Genomic DNA, 21,527 nt, shown 5'->3' with positions numbered 1-21,527 from the left:
TCTATGTATATAAGTATGTTTTACTTCCTTTAAAATAGAAGAATTACTCTTATCAGGTTTTTTAAAATGAATTTTAAATTTCTTTTTTTTTAAGTTTTCCACATCTCTGTTCTCTAATCTCACCTGGAGACTTACTTTAATGAGAAAATTTAGACCATTGAACGAACATTTACTCTCTTTTCCCTTCTTCATTTCAAAACTGCTGGACATCATTTCCTACTGTTTCCTTTCCTTTACTTGGTGACTACTAGGCAGTCCTTTCTCTTGGTAAATGTAGAGGCGTTTACTTTAAAAAAGGTCAATACCTAAGAAAAAAGAAAGGGCAACACCTCTACATTTGCCAGAGACTCCATCCCTGCCCAGCCTCTCCAGGAGATTTCTCCCTCAATCATTTACACTTTTTCTCTCTCTCCCAAGTCTCCCTCAACTTTACTAAATTTTTCCTACTGTCTCCTGAAGCTATTTTTAAAAAAATATCTTTTCCTTTCATAACCAAATTTCTATGAATAGCCATCTAAATTAGGTGCTTTCTACTTCTTTTCACTCATTCCTCAGTCCTCACACTTTGTCTTCTAACCTAGTCCAGAAACTCTACCCAGTCAGAGCCTTCCTACTCCAAGGGTTGTGCCACCAGGCCCAGCCAAAATTATTTTCCTTTCTCTTGCTAGGTAAACTTTTGTATACTGTTGCCTCTGGATAAAATACTGATTCCTTTGTTTACCTCTTAAAGCCTATTGCAATCTCAAGCCAACTTATCTTTCTGGCCTCATTATACACACACACACACACACACACACACACACACACATATGTTACTTCCTTTCCTATGCTTTATGGTACACTCCAAATTCTGTCTTCATGCCTTTGTGTTGGCCACCCTTAAACCTGGAGTATGTTTTCTTCTCATTGCCATCAATTCAACTCTCCTTTCCCTTACCCCCAGTAATTAATTCTGAGCTCTTCTTTTAAGATGCAGCTTAACCACCTTTTGCTTGAAACTTTCTCTGGTTCCCTCAATTGCTAGTGTACTCTTATAGGTACTGTGTATTTATTCTCTTTATATTTATTTTATGTATTTATATATGTATTTCTTTTTTTTTTTCCCAGAAAGAATGTAAATTCCATTAGAGGAGAGATTTTTTTTTTTCATTTGTAGTATTTGTAATCTTAGAGATTCAGTACAGTGCTTGGCATATAGTAGATATATAAGTGCTTTTTGATTGATGCTTTTCAAATGGCAGTATTTTTAAAAATGGAAAAATTAAAAATAAAATGTGTACATTATGCTTATCTGTATAAAACTGATTTAGCTTTTTAATTAAAGGAAAACAAAGTATTACGAACAGTACCTCTGCTTGCTGCATGCCTTCCCCAGGACAAGGTTAAGGTCAAGATTGGTCGACGCTTCAGTGAAGAAAGGTAAATCTACTTTTATTTCAATTCTATTTTACTGTCATATTTTTGGATATTTCAAAATTGTGGCCTGAATTTGTCTATCAAGTACAACTTCTCAGGGTGAGTGGTCTAACTAATCCAGTGTGATAGGCACTCTTGTGTTTTATGAAGATGCATTTTTAGCAGGTTTTAATTATATAAAGTGATTTTTGAACTATTCTTAAAGATAGACAAAATAAACAAGTTTATATTTTTAATCACCTTAAAATTTAGTAGCATCAATTCCCCAAATTTCTACTATTATAAAAATGGCATACCTTTTTTTTTTAATTCTTTTTTTTTCCCCTCTTCTAACTGCCTTCTTAGAGAATAGACCTAATGTCCCTATTTTACTAACTTTAATCCCTCTCCTCTATTGTGAATCTGCTTGTAGCTCAGGATTTCAGTGAATACTTTTTCTTAGTGCTTCCAGCACTGACCTGAATTTACTTCTTTTCATTTCTACTTGTTCTTGACTACTGTGTTGCTTCAACAGGTGGCCCATCCAAAGTGGTGGAGTCCAGAATCTGTATAAAATAGAAATATATTGTCCAGTGGAATTTTAATCCCATAAAATCATGGACTGCAGTTTGTTTTATATTTATATTCTTAATGACTGGCATTGTGATTTAATGACTGGCATAGTAAATACCTAATACACATTTATTGTGCTATATTGGAAATAATGCTTGTACACATGTACATGAGAGAAATGTTATGTTAATAATAGATACATTGATGGACTTAAATAAGTCCTGCCGCTTACATGCAGGGTGACTATAAGCAAGTCACTTCATCTCTCTGATCTCTAGGCAACTTTCTATGATTATACATTATGTATCACTTTTGCCCTGCACTGGAGGAGTTAATTCCTCCATGAATAGCATGCTAGTAAACTCATAGGTCTTTGATGAATTCATGGAGATAAATGTGTATTATGCATGAAAATATATTTAGTTCAGCATCTGCATAGTTTTGTGTTGCTTCATTCTGTTGAGAAAGTGACAGATTCACAAGATAATTTTGGTGAAGAGTAAGCATTGGAGGGCTCCAACAAGCTATAAATACTGAGCCTGATCTTATGGAAAGTCTGGGTATGCTATATAAGAATAAATGGCTCATCCCCAAGGGTTGGCCAGTAGATGATGAATCATTTGGCCATGGCAATCTATGAAATAGAGTAAAGTGCAAAATTATCTTCAGCATAACATAAGTCCCTTCTACCTCCATAGTGCTAGTGATGTTTGTAGACAAAGAAAACAGAGAGCACCAAGAATCATTGTACTTTCTGGAAACATATTTAGTATGTACTCAGTGTGAGATCTTTGCATGCTTATTAGAAGAACTGAATAACTTCTGTATTGATGAAGTAAAAAAGTGTCAATGTCTATGTAGAAGAAGGGACAGAGTAGCATTGTATATTAAGAAGATGTTATGAGCCACAACTTGAAACAAGGTGATAACTCAAGGAAGATGTTAGAATCCTAGTGTTAACTCAGTGGAATAGATACAATGCTTATTGGTTCACACATTAGAGCAAATCCTTACAAAGTGATGTCAGTTGCCTAATTTAGCAAATTCTCTAACTCACTAATGTATTTAAGTACTCATTGGAGTTCACACTTTTGGGAGATTCACAAGTCAGTATTCAATATGAGATTCACATGTCAGAAATCCACAATCCCACTCTCTCTTGGAGGAGAAGTCAACCTTTTACACCGAGGATAAAAAAAGTTTCAATGAGCCAGTCAGGGTCAGTTCAGAAGAAGCCACGAGTGGGAGTTGAGCTAGAGCCAGTCACTTCGGAAGATTGAAAGCCACTAGTTGGAGTTGAGGCAGAGGCAGAAGCAAAGGACAAGCTGCAAGAGCTCTTGGAATCAAGGAAGGAGAAAATAAACCTTTGGATTTTATCAGCTGGCTGTATTTGGAGTGATTATTACTCTGAACTGAAACTAAGGTTGCCTCCAGAAAACCTCCCCAAGAAGCCTGCGCCCACAGAGATCCATCATATATTATAAAAAAGAAGAGAACACCACAAGAAGACATATGTATATGAGGGAAGAAATTTGTTAGACATCATTTTGGTAAAGATGAATATAAACTGGATGGAAGTAATTTTGCTAGTAATATATGTAATGGGCTGAGGTTTGAGTTGATGCACTGAGGTCCCAAGTACGTGAGGCTAAATAGTAATTGGTCTATACTCTAATAATATACATGATTGGATAAAGAATGGTCCCTGCCCACTCTCTGTGCAAGTCCTGATGTGTTGTATAGGAAATGACGATTTTGGTGGGTGGAGGCAGAGGGAGACAGGAAGAGAAGCTGGGAGAGATTGGGCCTGGGTTCCATACTCCTAGCGGCTGGTGTTGTGGCTACTAGTCTAGCTAGCTTCTTGACTCAGCTGCACACATTGCTATCGCCGATTCTCTTCCACCTCCGATCCTTCTTCACTGAGAATAAAGATAGACGATTTTCTCCTAACCTGAATTCCTGACTCCTGCTGATTTAAAAATACACGGTCTTCACAAATATAGACTACAGACCTCCGGAATAGAAACAAGAAATAAATAATGAGTATGGCAAACATTGCAAACCTGTATAGAGCCATGATATTCAGTGTTGGAAGATATAAATTATTAAGAAGTCTTCCAGACCTTGCTAATAATTTCTTTATAATGATCTTAGAGCATGTACACATACATATGTAGAAAGATATATATATATATATATATATATATATATATATATATATATATATATAATATATATATATATATAGAGAAAGAAATATATATATATATATATATATATATAGAGAGAGAGAGAGAGAGAGAGAGAAAGAGCAGATGATTTCTTTTTTAAAAAAATTTTTAGTTGCTGTTGTTATTGTTATTTAAACATCTTTGAGATTTCCCTCTGTCTCTTTCTTTCTTTCCTCTCTTGGGATGCCATAGTCTTTATAACAAGGATTTCTTTAAGAAAGGAAAAAAAGAGGAAATAGAGAAAAACATCAGCAAAACAAATGATTACATCAAAAAAATTTGGCATCATATTTAATGTTCCATACTTGTGGAACCTCTTCAAAAAATCAGGGAAAATATCTTTTTTTATATTTATTCTTTGGGCCAAGTTTGTTTCATGTAATTCATCTCTGATTGTTTTGTGGTGTTGTTCTTTCCATTTACATTGTTTTCTTGACTCTCTTTAATTTACTTTGTATCAATTAGTTAAGGTAAATTTTCCCATGCTTTTTTGTATTCTTGTTTGTCATTTCTTATAGCATAGTAAACCTTTTCCTAATTGATGTAGATCTACTTTGTTTCCAGTTTTGGCATTTATGAAACCTTTCTTTTAATCAATGATTTTATCTTAGAAATTTGATTTAGTTTTTTTGCCTAATTCAGTTGCTTCCTTCTTAATATTCTATATATGTTAATTTTATTTGTGCAGTGGCTTTTCAATTTTATATAATCAAAATTGCTTGTTTCATCTTTTGTGATTCTCTATTTCTTGCTTGCTTAGAAATTTCTCTCATCTCTTCTTATGCTTTTCTTTTATTTATGTTTTTGTACCATAATAATTCACATTTGGGTCTCATATCCAATTTATTGTGTAATATAGTATGTCTTTCATCTAAAACAAATTTCTCCCAGACTGCTTTCCAGTTTCTTCAGTAATTCTTATTATAAAAAGAGCTCTTTTCTAATTTCCATTACTTCTAATTCTCCTTTTTCTAGTTCATTACATTTATCTACTCTTTTTTAACCATAACCAAATGATTTTCATCACCTTTAGTTTATAATATAATATAAAGTCTGCAAATGATATTATTAATTTCATTTTTACTTTTTATCATTTTTCTCATAATATGCTATATCTTTTGTTCCTCCAAATAAATTTTGTTATTATTTTACAGTGTTCTATAAAGTATCCTTTGATAGTTTGATTGGTATAATATTAAATGATAAATTAATTTAGGCATTATTGTAACTTTTCTCATATTTTCAGGACCCAAGTATGAGTACTGAATATTTCTCCAACTATTAAAGTTCTTTATTTCTTTAATCGAATATATACAAGTACTGATTGTACTTTGATAGATTTAGATATTGTATGTATTCTTTATTATTTGGAATAAGACTTCCTATTCTATTGTTGCCTTGTAGATCATATTATTATTGTATAGAAAAGCTATTTTTTTGCATTTATTCTGTAGCCTTCACTTTTCTGATATTATTTTTCTTAATTTGTTTTATATGCTGATGCCCTATGCTGATTATCATTACCTGAGGCAGCTAGGTGGAAATAGTGGAAAGAGAACTAGTCTTGAAATCAAGAAGACCTGAGTTCAAATATGCCCTCAGACACTAGCTATGTAACCCTGATCAAATCCTTTAACTGCTGCCTCCATTTCCTTAACCATAAAATAAAGACAGTAACAGTTGTTCTGAGGATCCAGTAAGAGAATAATATTTATAATAGGCATTATATAATCCTTTCCCTCTTTTCCCCCAACCTCCCATCTTTATGCCTTTGATTTCTTTCTCTTGTTTTGCTATTGCTAGCATTTTTAGAACTATGCCAAATAATAGAGGAAACGAGTGTCTTTGCTTTACTCCTTTATTCGTAGGAATAAAGTAGGATTAGTCAGCAATCATTTGTTAAGAACCTATTATGTGCCAGGTACTAGTGAATAATATAGAAGGAAAGACAGACAGTCCTCTCTCTCAAGGAATATTTTCTTATTGCATATAATGCTTCCTTGTTATGTTAAGTAGATATTTTTTAGGATATAAAAAAGGTCCCTTTCTGACTCTTAGCCTTCTACGGTAAATACAACTTGGTATAAATTGCTGTAATCTGTTTATAGATTTTTATTTGAAAATTTGAATTGATATTGATGATTTTTGCCTATAGTTTGTTTTAGTGTTTACTAGTTTAGATATTAGAAATATATATATATATATAATATGTTATATATATATATATTTTGAAAGGAGCATGATAGCTAGCATACTTTCTCAATTTTTGAGGATGATTTGTGTAGTATTGCTATTAATTCTTCTTTAAAAGTTTGATAGAACTCTCAGCATCAGGACATTTTTTTTCCTGCCTCTTTTACATTTCTTTACAAGCAGGACCCTCCTAATGTGGGGTCTATGAACATATTTTAAAAAATATACATTTCGATAACTGTTCAATAGAAAGCTTCCTTTTGTTATTGTTTTTATTTTATACATCTAAAGACATTATTTTAAGAATGGGTCTACCAAGTTGCCACAGGAATCTCTATAACAGGAAGGAAATAAGAAACCCTACTTTATAACAAATTGTGTTCTCTTTTCTGAGAATGAATTATTGAAAATTTATCATTTTTGTCATCATTATCTTTCCCAGTTATGATTTTTAGTGGTTTTGTTCCTTATTCCATTTGTTATACAAAATTTAATTATTATTAAGTCTCTAATTAATACAGGTTTTTTTTAAGCTCCCTAAATTGATTATAATTTTTTTATTGTAATTGAGTTTATAAGGGATGTGTTAACTATTTTTACCTTTTAAAATTTATAATATCTCTGTGCACTAATTTGTGGGCAATTTTTGTAAAGGTTCCATGTAATTCTGAGATATATTTTATAATTTTTAATGGCATCATTTAGAAAACACCATAAGTCTTTAGCTCTAATTCCTTCGGCAATTTGTTAAATTCTGTATTTCTCATTTTATTTTCTTCTTAGATTTGTCCAACTCTGAGAGAGAGATATTACTATCATTATTGTATTACTATCTACATTTTCTTGTACTTTAGTTAATTTTTCCTTCTATGAATTTAGATATTATGGCGTTTGGAGCATATAAATTTCATCTTGACAATGATTTGTTGTCTCAGCTTCTTTTTAGAAAAATGTAATTTTCTTATTTTTCTCTGTATTGTGGATTTGTTTTCTTTGTTTGTTTGTTTGATAGTATGGTTGCAATTGGTTCTTTAAAAATATTTTTACTTGCTTTTATTTTCACATCCGAATTTTTTTCAAGTGTTTCTTTCCTCATTTTTCCAGAAAGCCATTAATAAATTAAAAAAAAAAATAAGAGTAACATCAGCAAAATTAATTCTTGGACTACAAGAATTACATACTTCCTTTGATCTTTAACCTCTTCTCCTCTCTTTTATTTACTTCCCATTATGCAATTTACTTACCTTTCCAATTATGCAATCTCAGAAAATACATTAATTCACCTAAAAGGAGAATTGTGAGATTTATATCATGGTTTTTCAAGTCTTTTCCTCCACCATCACTTCTGTCTTTCTAACCTCTATTTCTTTGTAAAGAAATCCCTTAATGATCCCCTTCTCATTGTTACTGTTATTTTAACTCCCATAAGTATTTTTCATATTCTAGGCTTTTAAAAAATAGATTATAAAGATAGGGGTAATTTCTTTCATTACTTTTGATTTCCTTGGTAGTTGTATTTTTTTTTTTTTTTTTTAATAAGCCCCCACACCCATCCCCTCCTTCCTTTTTGGGCTGGTTTGTAAGTCATTAGACTTGTTTATGACTTTTTTTTTTTTTTTAAGAATACTTCAAATCTTTGTTTTTCTTTCCTTGTTCTCTTTCCCTTTCCCTTTTTCTTTTTCTTTTTCCCTTTCCCTTTCCCTTTTTCTCTTTTCCCTTTCTCTTTCCTTTCCTATCCTTTTTCTTTCTCCTTCCCCTTCCCCTTCTCCTTCCCCTTTCTCTTTCCTTTCAAGTCTCTTCAGCCAGGATGTTCTGACCTTAAAGCTTATGTCACATTCTTTTCTATCATGGTAATGGAGAGGGAAGCTCTGAGACTCTGAAACTTTTCAACTGTTGAAACAAAACCTTAGAATTTTACTTCTCACATTTCTGACTCCAGACTTGGCACTCTATCCATTGTACTACCTAGGTGCTCAACTTTCCCACTTTTCTGGCTAGGGAGCTCAAAAATCCCCCCCAAAAATCCCAAAAAATATTTTTCCAATTGTTTAGATCTGACTTTATTTGTATAGAAAGTGTTTTGTAGTTTTGCTCATATAGTTCTTGACTTTCCTTTGGCAGATAGATTTCCCAAATATTTTATGCTATCAACAGTTATTTTAAATGGAATTTCTCTTTGTATCTCTTGCTGCTGAGCTTTGTTGGTAATATATAGAAATGGTGATGATTTATGAGGGTTTATTTTATAAAATGTAACTTTGCTAAAGTTGTTGTTTGAAGTTTTTTAGTTGATTATCTAGGATGCTTTAAAAAAATCTTATTACCTGCAAAGAATGATAATTTTGTTTCCTGATTGCCTAATGAGTAAAAATTATTGATTTGGGTTAGAAATAAAATACTAATGGCTATCAGAATTAGGTGGTACCACCAAAAAGGGGAATAATGGTAGAGATATAAAAGACTAGAGAGTAACTAAATTATGACAATGTTTGGGGAATCTACTATCTTAAGTTTTTTGACTGAGAGTTGCTATTTTTGCCTGTTTGGATGAGTAGACTCATGGATGGGGATAGGGAAATTGAATACAGTATAAACTATTTCTAAAATCCCTTAAAAAACTTTTTTTTTTTTTTTCATAATAGAGATCCTGAACTTTCAGCTATTTGCCGAAATCCTGGCACATTAATTTTGTATCCTGGTGCTGAAGCAATTAATTTGGAAGAATTGATATCTAATTCTCCTAATCATCTTTCTACTATCATCATCATTGATGGGACTTGGAGCCAGGCTAAAGATATTTTCTACAAGAATTCCCTGTTTCGACTTCCTAGACAGGTAAATGAAATTTGTGTCTGTATTATGTGTGTGTGTATGCACATAGATTATGCATATATATGTATACTTATATATCTACATATGTTTGTGGTTGTGTGCATATATATTTTTATTTATATATATATATAAACCATGCATGTTGCCATATTTTTCAATGAAGAAACTTTTATCAAATTTAAATTAACTTTAAAAAGTACTTTAGTATTTTCATGATGAAGTCATAATATAAAATTGTTTTTTTTAAATCGAATAATTTATTGTTAAACGGGACCTATGTAAAACTTACACCTATAACATTTTTTGATATACAGTTCAAACATATACTAATATATATGTTGAGCTTTTGTAAATATTATTAACTCTAAAGTTTTCAATGAATTATTTTACTTTAAATTTATAGATATGTAGTATATATTATTTTTCTAAGTACTTTTAAATTTCTTATATAACTTTATAGGGAACTTTTTTTTCTCTAAATAGTTACAATAATTGATAATTATATAATAGTATTTAGAAAATAAGCATTCCAAATCACCTTGATTTTTTTCTATGTGGATTGTTAGGCCAAAATCTATTTGAGTAATTATAGACCTTGTTTAGGAGGTTCATTAATATTCAAAGGTTTGGTGCAATCAGCACAGTGCCATTTGTACATAGAAACATCTGGAGGACCTTACCACCCATTGGAAATTATTTTGCCTTGGTAGTTCTCTATGGCAGAGACAAATTCTTTGGGCAAGTGTGTTTCTGTTTTTTTTTTTTTTTTCCCTTGATTAACATTTATCCAAGGAGTGTAAAAAGAGTTATCTTGTATTATACTACATGGATAATAAGCTTATGGAACTAAATACTTTTTTTTTTATTTAGTATTTCGACAAAAACAAGAATATCTTTTGTTTTTTACACCTTTAGGTAAACTGTGTTTTTCTAGATATTGTCTTCTGTAGAACCTAGTTTATCTTCAGATTGCTTTCATAAAAGTTGCACTTGGTACATTTCACTTGGTAAAATTTCAATTTTCTTAGCAATTTTTGTTAACTGTGAAGTCTTTACTTGAATTATTTTAGATTTGGATTTATTGAACATTATGTTTCTATATTTGTTTGCCTCTAGATCTTATGCATCTTCCACTAGTCCATTTTTCATTTTTAACCCATACTACTTTTAAATCTGTTTTGTAATATAGCATGAGATAAGGTATTGCCCTGTCTTTCCCACATTTTTTTTTTTTACTTTCTCCTGAAATTATTGACCTTTTGTTCCTTTAGATGAATTCTTTGACAATTTTTGGTAGTTTCATTGGTATATACTGAATAAATAAATTGGTTGAACCAATAGTTATACATATTAGTATAACATAAGTATGAGGAACTTATGTATGTTAGGTTTGTTTATTTCTTCCTAAGGTGTTTTGTAATTCTGTTCTTGTAGTTCTTGTTGATACATTCCAATTTTTTTTCCATTTTATTATTTTGAATGGAATTTCACTTTCTGGTTGGTTTCTGTTGATAATATACAGAAAGAATGATGATTTATGTGAGTTTATTTTATATCCTGCTGCTTTGCTGTATTTGGTAATTGTTTCACTTATATTTTTTACACTTACTATTTAGGACCTAATTAGATTACCATTATCATCTGCAAAAAAAGCGACAATTTTATTTCTTCTTTGATTCTGCTTATAGCCTTAATTTCTCCTCCTCTTCCCCCAAATAATGGGACAATGGACATTCTTGCGATGCATGTCCCTTGGTTTTAGATAGTATTTACCATATTAAAAGTAGACCTATATATTTCTATGCTTTCTAGTGTTTTTTAACAGAAAGAGGTTATTACATTTTGTCAAAAAAAAGCTTTTTCTGCACCAATTGATGCTATTGTATGATTTTAATTTTTTCATTATTAATATAGTCTATTATATTTATCATTTTCTATTTAAGTTTGCCTAATATCAAATATCCTGTATGCCTGCCATTAAATTAACCAGATCAAATTGTAATCTTTTAATATGTTGCTTTAGTCTTTTTTCTAATACTCTATTTAGTACTATATTTTTGGGTTGATCATTATTAGGGATAGTTTCTTTTTCTGCTTTGTCTTTTTCATATCAAGACAGCATTTATACCAGAAAAGGAATTTAATAAGCTTTTTCCTTATTATTTTTAGCAAAGTTTACCAAATATTGGGATCAAATTTCTTTAAATATTTGATAGAATTGACTTGTAATTTAATTGGTTTTAAGAATTTTTCTTTGGGAGCTAATTTATAGCTTGTTCAGTTTCATGGGACTAATCTACTTAAATTCTTTATTTCTGTAAACATTCATTTTAATCAAATTATCAATTTTATTAGCATACAATTAGTAAAATTGTTTCAAATGACTTGATCTTTATTCATTTACTGTGAAATTTGCTGAATGCTTTTGATCTACTAATTTGATTTTTATTCCCTCTTTCTAAGATTAGACTATCTATTAGTTTTTGTTTTTTTAGTTTTTTCAATAAGGTAACTCCTAATTTTATTTAATTGGATGATTATTTTTGCTTTTAGTTTTGTTAATCTCTTTGATTTTCAGAATTTTTATTTTGCCTTTTTTTAATGTTTTGCTTTTTTATCATTTTGTAATTGCCTGCTGATTCATTGATCTGTTCCTCTTGTTAAAGCAAAGGAATAACAATATAAAACTTTTTTAAGGTTTGTTTTAACTATATCTTGAAAGTTTTGATATATTGTCTCAGAGACATTTTTGATGAAATTATCTTGTTTCTATAGATTTTTTTTTGACTCACTAGTTCATTAGGATTAAATTATTTATCTCCACTTAATTTTGCTTTTTTTTCATTAACACTTTCTTCATAAATTTCATTGCATTTTTTTTCCAACAAAGGTTATGTTTCTTCTTTCTTCTTTTATACATATATTAGGTTATTAAACTCTAGTACATGGTCAGTTTTTGTAAAGGAATCATGCATAGTTTATATATATATATATATGCATATATATGTATATATAATGTAATGTGTGTATGAATATAAATCATTACAAAATCAGTAATAATTAGAAACTTTGTCATATTTAAGTTTTCATAAATTCTATTCAAGCCCTTGCATTCTTTCTTGTCTTTTTTTTTTTTAGCTTTTTCTAGATCTGAAAAGAACATATTAATATCCTTTATCACTATTTCTCTCTGTAATTAGATTTGTTTTTCCTTTGAGTACTTATATGCCATGACCTGGTGAATATATATTATGTAATATTTTTAGTTTCCTGTAGTATGTTTAAACATAATTTAGTTTCCCTTCTTATCTCTTTTAATCATATCTATTTTTACTGTTGCCTTGTTTAAGAACATGATTGCTGCTTTTGCTTTTTAATTATTTACTGGAGGCACCATGAATTCTGATCCAACCATTCATTTTAGCTATATGAATTTTTATGTAGCAAATATATTTTCTTTTAAACAATATTGGATTCCTCTTTCTAATCCATTCTATATCCACTTTCCATTTTATGGATTAATTAATTCCATTTACTTTCACAATTGTGTTTGTTTATGTTTTCTCTTTCCTTTCCTTTTATAATTTCTCTTCTCCCTGTTCCCATTCTTTTCTTTATAAGGAAAAAGAAGATAAGGAAGTAAAAATACAATGAAGTATTGTGATCTATAATTTAAGCAATTTGATCTTATTTCTTTGATTTTTTCTTCCTCTAATCTATAATTGATATCATGAGTTCTTATAATTTCTCCTTTTGATGCTACTTTTACTTTTCCTACTCTAAATCATAGTGATCCAGTTTATGTTTCCTCCTCCTTCTCCTCCTCCTTCATCTTTTCCTCTTCCTCCTCTTTCTTCTTTTCTTCTTCCTCCTCCTCTTCCTCCTCCTCCTCCTCCTCCTCTTTCTCCCCTTCTATTTGTGTCTTTGTATTCCTAGATCCTAGATAGTGTCTGGCATATAGTAGTTGCTTAACAAATGCTAGTTGAGTGAGTGATATAGTAGTATCAACATAAGTTATATATTAAAAGTTATATCCGAAGAGTAGGGGATTGATGTGAACTGAAATGATCAAGAAGTCTGTCTCTCAATCTCTCTCTTTCTATCTATCGACAGATAGATATTTATCTAATTGAAGTCAATTTATCTAATTGAAGTCAAAGCCTATTCTTATGGGGGAGATTTATTTTAAATCTATATTTTATATGGATTATCAGCCACGAAACAGTTTTTATGTTATTGTTTGATATGAGGCTCAATACCACACTTCTCAGTCTGGAACATTATCCGGAGGATCAGCTTATTTTCTCAGTCAGCCCTGGATTTGTCACCTGGAATGGGTAGTGAGTAAGTATCAAAGCTACCATTTTGCACTAAATCTTGCATTTTGCACAAGTTTAGGCCCCTTTATACTGGTTCTGAGATGTCTTTTTTTCCTGAAGCCTTCCCTTGTATTGGAATACTATTTTTTGTGCACACTTCTCTAGATACTTACTCCATTTCTGCAAACCTCTTTGTTTTCCTATGCTAATTTTTTTTCTTTGATTCTCAAGCAGGAGTTAGTCTGGTGCATTTTCTACATTATTTTCAGTGGAGTTGAGGATTTGGGAAAAGCTTGCTGGATTTCTTCTTGCTAGTTTGCCATTTTGACTCCACCTCTCCCTAAAGACCAGTCTGTAATATAGCCTTATAATTCTTCTAACCTTATCTTCTTCTCTCCAATCCAACTGTATTCTATAGCTTACATTTTTCTATTTTATGATTGTGTAGAATATGAGATTTTATCAGATACTTTGATAGTATCCATATATATTTAAGTGAGGAATATTTAAATCAAGAAATTAATTAGAAAGGATTCTATTTAACAGAGAAGTGAAGGACAAAGAATCTTAAAAACTTTAGTAGTTATTATACTGTTTTGAAAATGAATTAAAATGATGATAAAATGTTTTTTAATTATAAATATGAGAAAATATGAATTTAGTTTATGTTAAATTTTTCATAGGCAGCTAGGTGGTATAGTGGATGTCAGGTCTAAAGACAGGAAGACTGAGTTAAAATCTGACCTGAGACATTTAACTAGTTGTGTGACCCTGGGCAAGTCACTTAATGTGGTTTGCCTCAGTTTCCTCATCTACAAAATGAGTTGAAGGCAGTGGCAAACCACCCCCAATATCTTTATCAAGAGAATGCTTAATAGGGTCATAAAGAGTCAGGAATGACTGAACAAGAAAAATGAGCAAATTTTCAGGAATTAATTATATTGCATAGAACATTTACTTGAAGTAACTATAGCCTTGATGTAGAAACTATCATTGCTAAAATTTTAAAGTAATAAACCTGTAGATTAGTGAGATGGGAGCACAGTAATGCCAATGTTTAATACTTCAAGACTGAAATAATTACATGGAGAGTAAATGGAACTACTGTTTAATTTTTATCCTAATAGAAGCTACTGAATAAATATATTTGTATATATGTTAATAGATATTACATATATAATGAAATATAACCAGCCCTTGCTCAAAATAAGGTGACAGAGACTAAAAAGATCATGAAGTAATATAGAAAGCTATTTACATCACATAACAGGTTATCCAAAACATCTTTGTAATTTATAAGTCTATAGCATCTGGTTCTTTGATTTCATTATCAACACTGCAGACAATCAGATTTTCAAGCTCCATATGGCAGTCACTTGTGTATACAAATTATATATTTCCTTCCAAATTTTGTAACAATAGCTAGCACTTAATGATTGGAGTTAGAAGCATTATTCATTTGTTGTGGGGAAAAAAAAATACGTTGTTATAACACAGAAAATGACTATAAGGTATGTCCCAAATGAGTATTTAAAGTAATTGAAAGAATATGTCCTTTTTTATTTTGTGGCAATGGGAAAAAAACCCAATAGCAATACACTTTAACATATGTATTTACTAAGAATATCTGTAAAGTCAAGATAATTATGAAAAATTACATGTATTTCAATATGTTATAACATAAGCTATTAAATTGTACCTAAAAATGTTATTCATCTATCTTAATAGATATTTGACTTGTTTTCAGATGTGCTTTACAATTGCATATATTAAAATTATTCATAACTGTGCATAGATTTATTTCATATATATGGGTAATTTGATGGATCTGTTTTTTTTTATTACTATAGGAATACCTTTCAGTTGATGGAGATAGAAGTCTCTCTATAGGCTCTGATAGCCTTTTATTCTTTTCCTTGTCATTCCTTAAATCTTCCGAAGTGGGGGCCACCCAGTGTTCTGGGTGCTGACCTGACATAATATTCTATCTCCTGATTCTTTGCCTTTTAGCTAACTATCTCCTCTACCTTGAATGTGCTTCACCTCCACCTCTTAGAATATCTTATTTCCTTTAAGGCTCAGCTTAAGGTATCTGAACACTTTTCTTTGTTTCTTAGGTACTAGTTGCTTCCACTCTGAAAATTGCTTTGTGTCTGTTTTGTGTATAGCAGCATATGTGTTTATGTCTACTCTGATAGAATGTAAAGTCTTGGATGAAAAAAAAATGTCTAATTTTCTCTGTGTTCTCAGAGCCTAACACAATGCTTGGTACATTATAGGACTTTGATAAATGTTTATTGACTGACTGATTTGCATGAATAGTTTGCTTACTTAGTTTTTGCTGTACCAATGACATTACTAGACTAGAATAAAAATGCCTTCTATTTGCAAAGGCCTGTCATACATACTAGAGATAGTAAATTAGTCAACACATATTTATTAAGTGCATCTAATTATGAAAAGAAAAAAAGGAAAAGTTTTAGAGGGCTGGGTGTAAGGACAAAGTTAATGAATTTGGTCATGGATATGTTTAGTTTCATTTGCCACAAGTATATCCAACTGGAGGTGGCCAGTGGATAATTGGAGTTGTAAAATTGAATTTAAGAGTTTATTTGTCAAAATTATGAGACAAAAACAGGCTAATAACAATTTTAGCCAGCAAACATTTGACCTTTTTAATAACCTGAAAGATTTGGCAGCCAAGCTCCACACTAGTTTAGTTTATAAATGTGTTTATAAAATCTTAAAAAGGAGGATGTTGGAAGAGTAGGCACAGTTTTACTTTACAGAACAGTGGGAAACAGTGGAAAGAAAAATGAATTTGAAGAAAGTTTGGTAATAGTTCCAACAAAACCAAGTCATCTATAGAACATTTAAAGATCACAATGAAAGAACAACAAGCAAACAATTGAAAAGATCTGCAAATATTTTTTTATGACAATTACATTTCACCTTTAAGGTTAGTGAAGTTACAATATTTGGTTTATATGTCCCAGTGCCAGATATGCTATATGGGGACATGAAAATGATGCTGAAAAAAGAAAGATGGAAACACCAAAATCTTATAGATCCCCATAGCTCTTTTTGAAAAACAGCAAGGAAAAGTCTATGGTGTCTTCCTACCCTGATGTAAGCCCAACTTTAATATAAAGTTCAAAGTTAAGAAATAAGCTGGAAAAATGAGTAAACAAAAACAACCACAAAAATTTGACCATTAAAAACTCCCACAGTATTTGGGAAGATCAAGACATCAACTCAGAAGACAATAATGTGAAAATAGGTTCAAATAAGCCTCAAAGAAAAATGCTAATTGGATTCAATCCCCAAAAGAATTCTTGGAAGATTTAAAGAAAGATGAAAGTGGTAGAGAAAAAATTGGGAGAAAAATGGGAGTGATGGAAGAAAATCAAGAAGAACCAAGTAAAATGCTTGGTAAAGAAGGCATCAAAATACTGAAGAAAATAAAACTTGAATAAATAGAATTGGCCATATAGTAGAAGAAGCACTAAAATTTTTTGAAGAGAAAAATGCCTTAAAAAGTAGAATTGATAAAATGGAAAGGAAGGTACATAACCTCACTGAAGTATATAATTCCTTAAAAATTAGAACAAGGTTAGTGCAAGCAAATGACTCTGAGTCATTAAGAATCAGTAACAAAATCAAAAGAATGAAAAAAAAAATAGAAGAAACTATGAAATGTTTCATCAGGAAAAAAAAAAAAAGTCTGACCTAGAAAATAGTTGAGAAGAGAAAATTGTATCCCCAAAAGATTATAAAAAGGGAAAAAAGAACCCACATGTGCAAAAATATTTGTGGTAGCCCTTTTTGTAGCAGCAAGAAACTGGAAACTGAGTGGATGCCCATCAATTTAAGAATGGCTGAATAAATTATGGTATATGCATGTTATGGAATATTGTTCTATAAGAAATGATCAGCAGAATGATTTCAGAAAGGCCTAGAGAGACTTACAGGAAGCTATGCTAAGTGAAGTGAGTGGAACCAAGAGAACATTGTACATAGCATCAACAAGATTGTGTAATGATCAACTGTGATGGAAATGGCTCTTTTCAACAATGAGGTGAGTTAGGCCAATTCTGATAAATTTGTGATGGAGAAAGCCATCTGAATCCAGAAAGATAACTATGGGGACTGAATTTGGATACAATATAGTATTTTTATCTTTTTTGTTGTTATTTGCTTGCTTTTTTTTTCTTTCTCATTTTTTCTTTTTTGATCTTGATTTTTTTGGTGCGGCATGATAAATGTGGAAATATATAGAGAACTGCATATGTTCTGCATGTTGGTTGCTATTTAGAGTAGAAGGGGGTGGAGAAAGGAAGGAAGAAAAATTTGGAACATGGGGTTTTGCAGGGGTGAATATTGAAAACTATCTTTGCATATATTTTGCAAATCAAAAGCTATTGTTAAAAAAATAACATCCCCTCCTCCCCCCCCCAAAAAAAAAGATTTATAACACTACCTGAAAGCCACGACAAAGAAAAATAGCCTAAACTTCATCTTTCAAGAAGTTATCAGGAAAAACTACCCCAATATCTTAGATCCAGAGGATAAAATAGAAATTCAAAGTATCTACTAATCATTTTTGAAAGAGATTGCAAAATGAAAACTCCTAGGAATGATATAGCCAAATATCAAAGCTCCCAAGTTAAAGGGAAAATAAAGAAATATTTATTTTTTTAATACATCTTGCTTTATGAATCATATTGGGAGAGAAAAATCAGAGTAAAAGGGAAGACCCATGGGAAAGAAAAAAAAAACCCAACAGAAACAAGAAGTGAAGATAGTATGTGTTGATTTACTTTTAATCTCCATAATTTTTTTTTTTTTCCTGGATCAGATGGCATTTTCTGTCCAAAGTCTATTGGGATTGCTTTGGATTACTGAATCAACCAAGTCTTTCACAGTTGATCATTGCACATTCTTGCTGTTATTGTGTACAATATATTCCTGCTTAAACTAGGATATACAGAGGGAAGTTCATGCCGAAGGTGAAACTATTTTGAATATGTTCAGAAATGTAACCTACCCAAAAAGGAAATAAGGGGAGGAGATAATAGAAAGATGGGAGGATGATAAATGGGAGAAGAAAGGCAGAAGTTAAAACTAAGGATATACAGAGGGAAGTTCATGTTGAAGGTGAAACAATTTTGAAGATGTTCAGCGATGGGGGAGAGGGAAAGAAAGAAAGAGAAAGAGAAATGTGTGTTATTTTATCATTATTTTCCTAATTTGATTATAATATGACCTTTTAGATCTAAATCAGCTCCCTGGGGTCAGAAAAATTCATCTTTCTTAGTTAAAATCTAGCTTCAGACATTTGCTGGTTTTGTGACTCTGGGCAAGTCACTTAACCCTGTTTGTCTTAGTTCCTCATTTGTAAAATGAATCGGAAAAGGAAAACATCTTTGCCAATAAAATTCCAAATGGGGCCATAAAGAGTTGGTCATAACTGAAATGACTGAATAACAACAGTGTCCATTTAGAATTTATCCTAATACGATGTGTGAGATGTTGGTCTAAACCTACTTCCTGCTATACTGCTATCTATTTTCCCCAGTAATTTTTACCAAATAGTGAATAGCCTCAGTAATTGTTATCTTTGCATTTATTGAGTACTAGGCTGCTATGTTTGTTTGTTTCTGTTGTCTGATATATCTGATCTGTTTCACTGATTGACTTATTTCTTAACCATTATCAAATTGTTTTGAGAGTGATTTCATTCATTATATAGTTTTTGATGCGATACTGCCAGAACCCTGACTTTCCAATTTTTTTCACTATTTCTCTTGAGATTCTTGCTATTTTATAAATACTCAACTTTTTATGCCTACAGATGAATTTTATTTTTTTTTCCCTAGCATTATAGAGTAATCTTTTGGTAGTTTGATAGGTAGGACACTGAATAAATATGTTATGTCATTTTTGTTATATTGGCTCAACCTACACATAAGCAATTCATATTCTCTCATTAGTTAAATGTCTTTATTTTTATAATGTGTTTTATATAGTCATATAGGTTTTAAGTGTATATTTTTATATATTTTATTTTAAAAATTTTTTTATACTTTTTAAAAACACATTTTTATTTTTTATTTTTTTTACATTTTTACACATTTATAAATTTTGTATGTATTTTAAATGGAATTGCTGTTTTTTTTCTCTCTCCCTCATGGATTTTATTGGTATTATAAAGAAATTCTGCTTATTTGTTTAGATTTATATTTTAAACCTATGATTTTACTGAAGCTATTTTTTTTCCTTTTTTAGCTGACTTTCAAAGATTCTCTAGTTATGCCGTTTACCTTTGTAAAAAGTTTTTAAAAAATTGTTTTTTTCTTTACCTATACTTATTCCTAAAATTTCTTTTTCTTGTCTATTTCTATTCTGTTTCTATCATTATGTTAAATAGAAGTATTGACAGTAGACACCCCTGATATTTCTTACTGGAAAGGACTAAAGTTTATAACTATTACATATAATTCTGGCTCTTGGTTATAGATGTCTGTTATTTGTCATGTTAAGAAAAAGGCCATTTATTCCCGTTCTTTTAGTGTTTTAACAGAAATGGGTATTATGTTTTTTTTTTCCAAAACTTTTTATGCATCTATTGATATAATCATATAATTTTAGTTGACAAACACAACCCTGTGTTCTTAATATAAATCAAACATGATAAATAATCTTTGCAATAAGTATATAACAAAGATAACCTTTTTCTCCTAATAGGATAGTGGTCTATAGTATTCTTTGGTTTCACTCTCTATGGTTTACTTATCAAGATCACATTTGTAGTGTAGATGAAATTTGGTAAGATCTCTTATTTTGCTATTTTTGTAAACAATTTGCATAATATAAAAGTTGTTCTTTAAATGTTTGATACAATTGATTAGTCTGGATCTCATTATTCTTTGAGAGTTCATTTGGTTTGTTTAAATTCTCTATTTCTTATTATCTTAATCTGAATATCTTACACTTTTGGATATACTCATTAATTTCATTCGATATTGATTTTGTTGGTATTTAGATGGTTGAGAGTTTTGAATAATAAGCTTCATTTCATCTTAATTTATTGTGAATCCCTCTTTTTTCATTTTGATATGGATAATCACAAAATTCATATCAAATAAAAAATACTACAAGCAGTAGAAAAAATTTTCAAGTACCAGATATCATAGTAAGGATCACACAACATATAGCAGTTACCATTATAAAGGAGTAATGTTTCAAAAGTCAAAAGACTAGGCATACGATAAATGACATTAAAGAACATACATAATGGTCTACTTTACTGATATATTTTAAAAAGCAATGGATCTTTCTAAGTGACTTGCAACTGAAACCTCCTTTGCTTATTTGTCTTCTTTTTTAAGAGTGTGAGCTCCTAGAAAGCTGGGAGTGGCTTGCTCTTCTTTTTGTAATCCCAGCATTTAAGACAATGCTTTGTGCACAAGAAGAACTTATTCTTTTTTACTCATCTGTTTGTTCATTTGATTATGAAATGGAATAGAGATATAGAGTGGTAGTTTCAGGAGGAGGTAGTCCACTCTAAATCATCTCTGGGGTCTCAAATAGATCAAAATCTTTGATTGTATAATTGTCCAAAAATGGGTTTTGAGATTCTCTGCATAAGAATCAATGATTGATTTTGATGTTTAATGACACATTCTTTCTGTGATAACAACTATAAGTGTGTTTCCTACATTGCCTAGAATTATACCTTTCATGTGGAAAGCACACAAAAATGTTTGTCCATTTGTTGATATATATATAATGCTAAGACCTACTTTTTAAAATAGCATTTCATTTTTCCAAATACATGCAAAATCATTTTTCAACTTTCACCTTTGCAAAACCCTATGTTCCACATTTTTCTCCCTCCCCAAAGGAACTAGCAATTTGATATAAGTTAAACATGTGCAATTCTTCTAAACATATTTCCATATTCTTTATGCTGTGCAAAAAT

The 21,527-nt window shown here is 30.6% G+C and overlaps 1 protein-coding gene across 2 annotated transcripts in view; it reads left to right on the top strand.

Moving 5' to 3' along the window:
• Positions 1-21,527, top strand: part of DTWD2 (DTW domain containing 2) — a 110,170-nt gene that overhangs the window by 37,063 nt on the left and 51,580 nt on the right. For both annotated transcript variants that reach the window (XM_031938831.1, XM_031938823.1), the window contains exons 3-4: positions 1,325-1,419; positions 9,035-9,227. In XM_031938831.1, the coding sequence (XP_031794691.1) occupies positions 1,325-1,419; positions 9,035-9,227 (288 nt within the window). The remainder of the gene's footprint in view (positions 1-1,324; positions 1,420-9,034; positions 9,228-21,527) is intronic.

The sequence above is a fragment of the Sarcophilus harrisii genome, chromosome 1, assembly GCF_902635505.1.
Source record: "Sarcophilus harrisii chromosome 1, mSarHar1.11, whole genome shotgun sequence".
Taxonomy (NCBI): Eukaryota; Metazoa; Chordata; class Mammalia; order Dasyuromorphia; family Dasyuridae; genus Sarcophilus; species Sarcophilus harrisii.
Note: the sequence above shows the minus strand (reverse complement) of the source record. Positions and strands in the feature narration are given on the sequence as shown.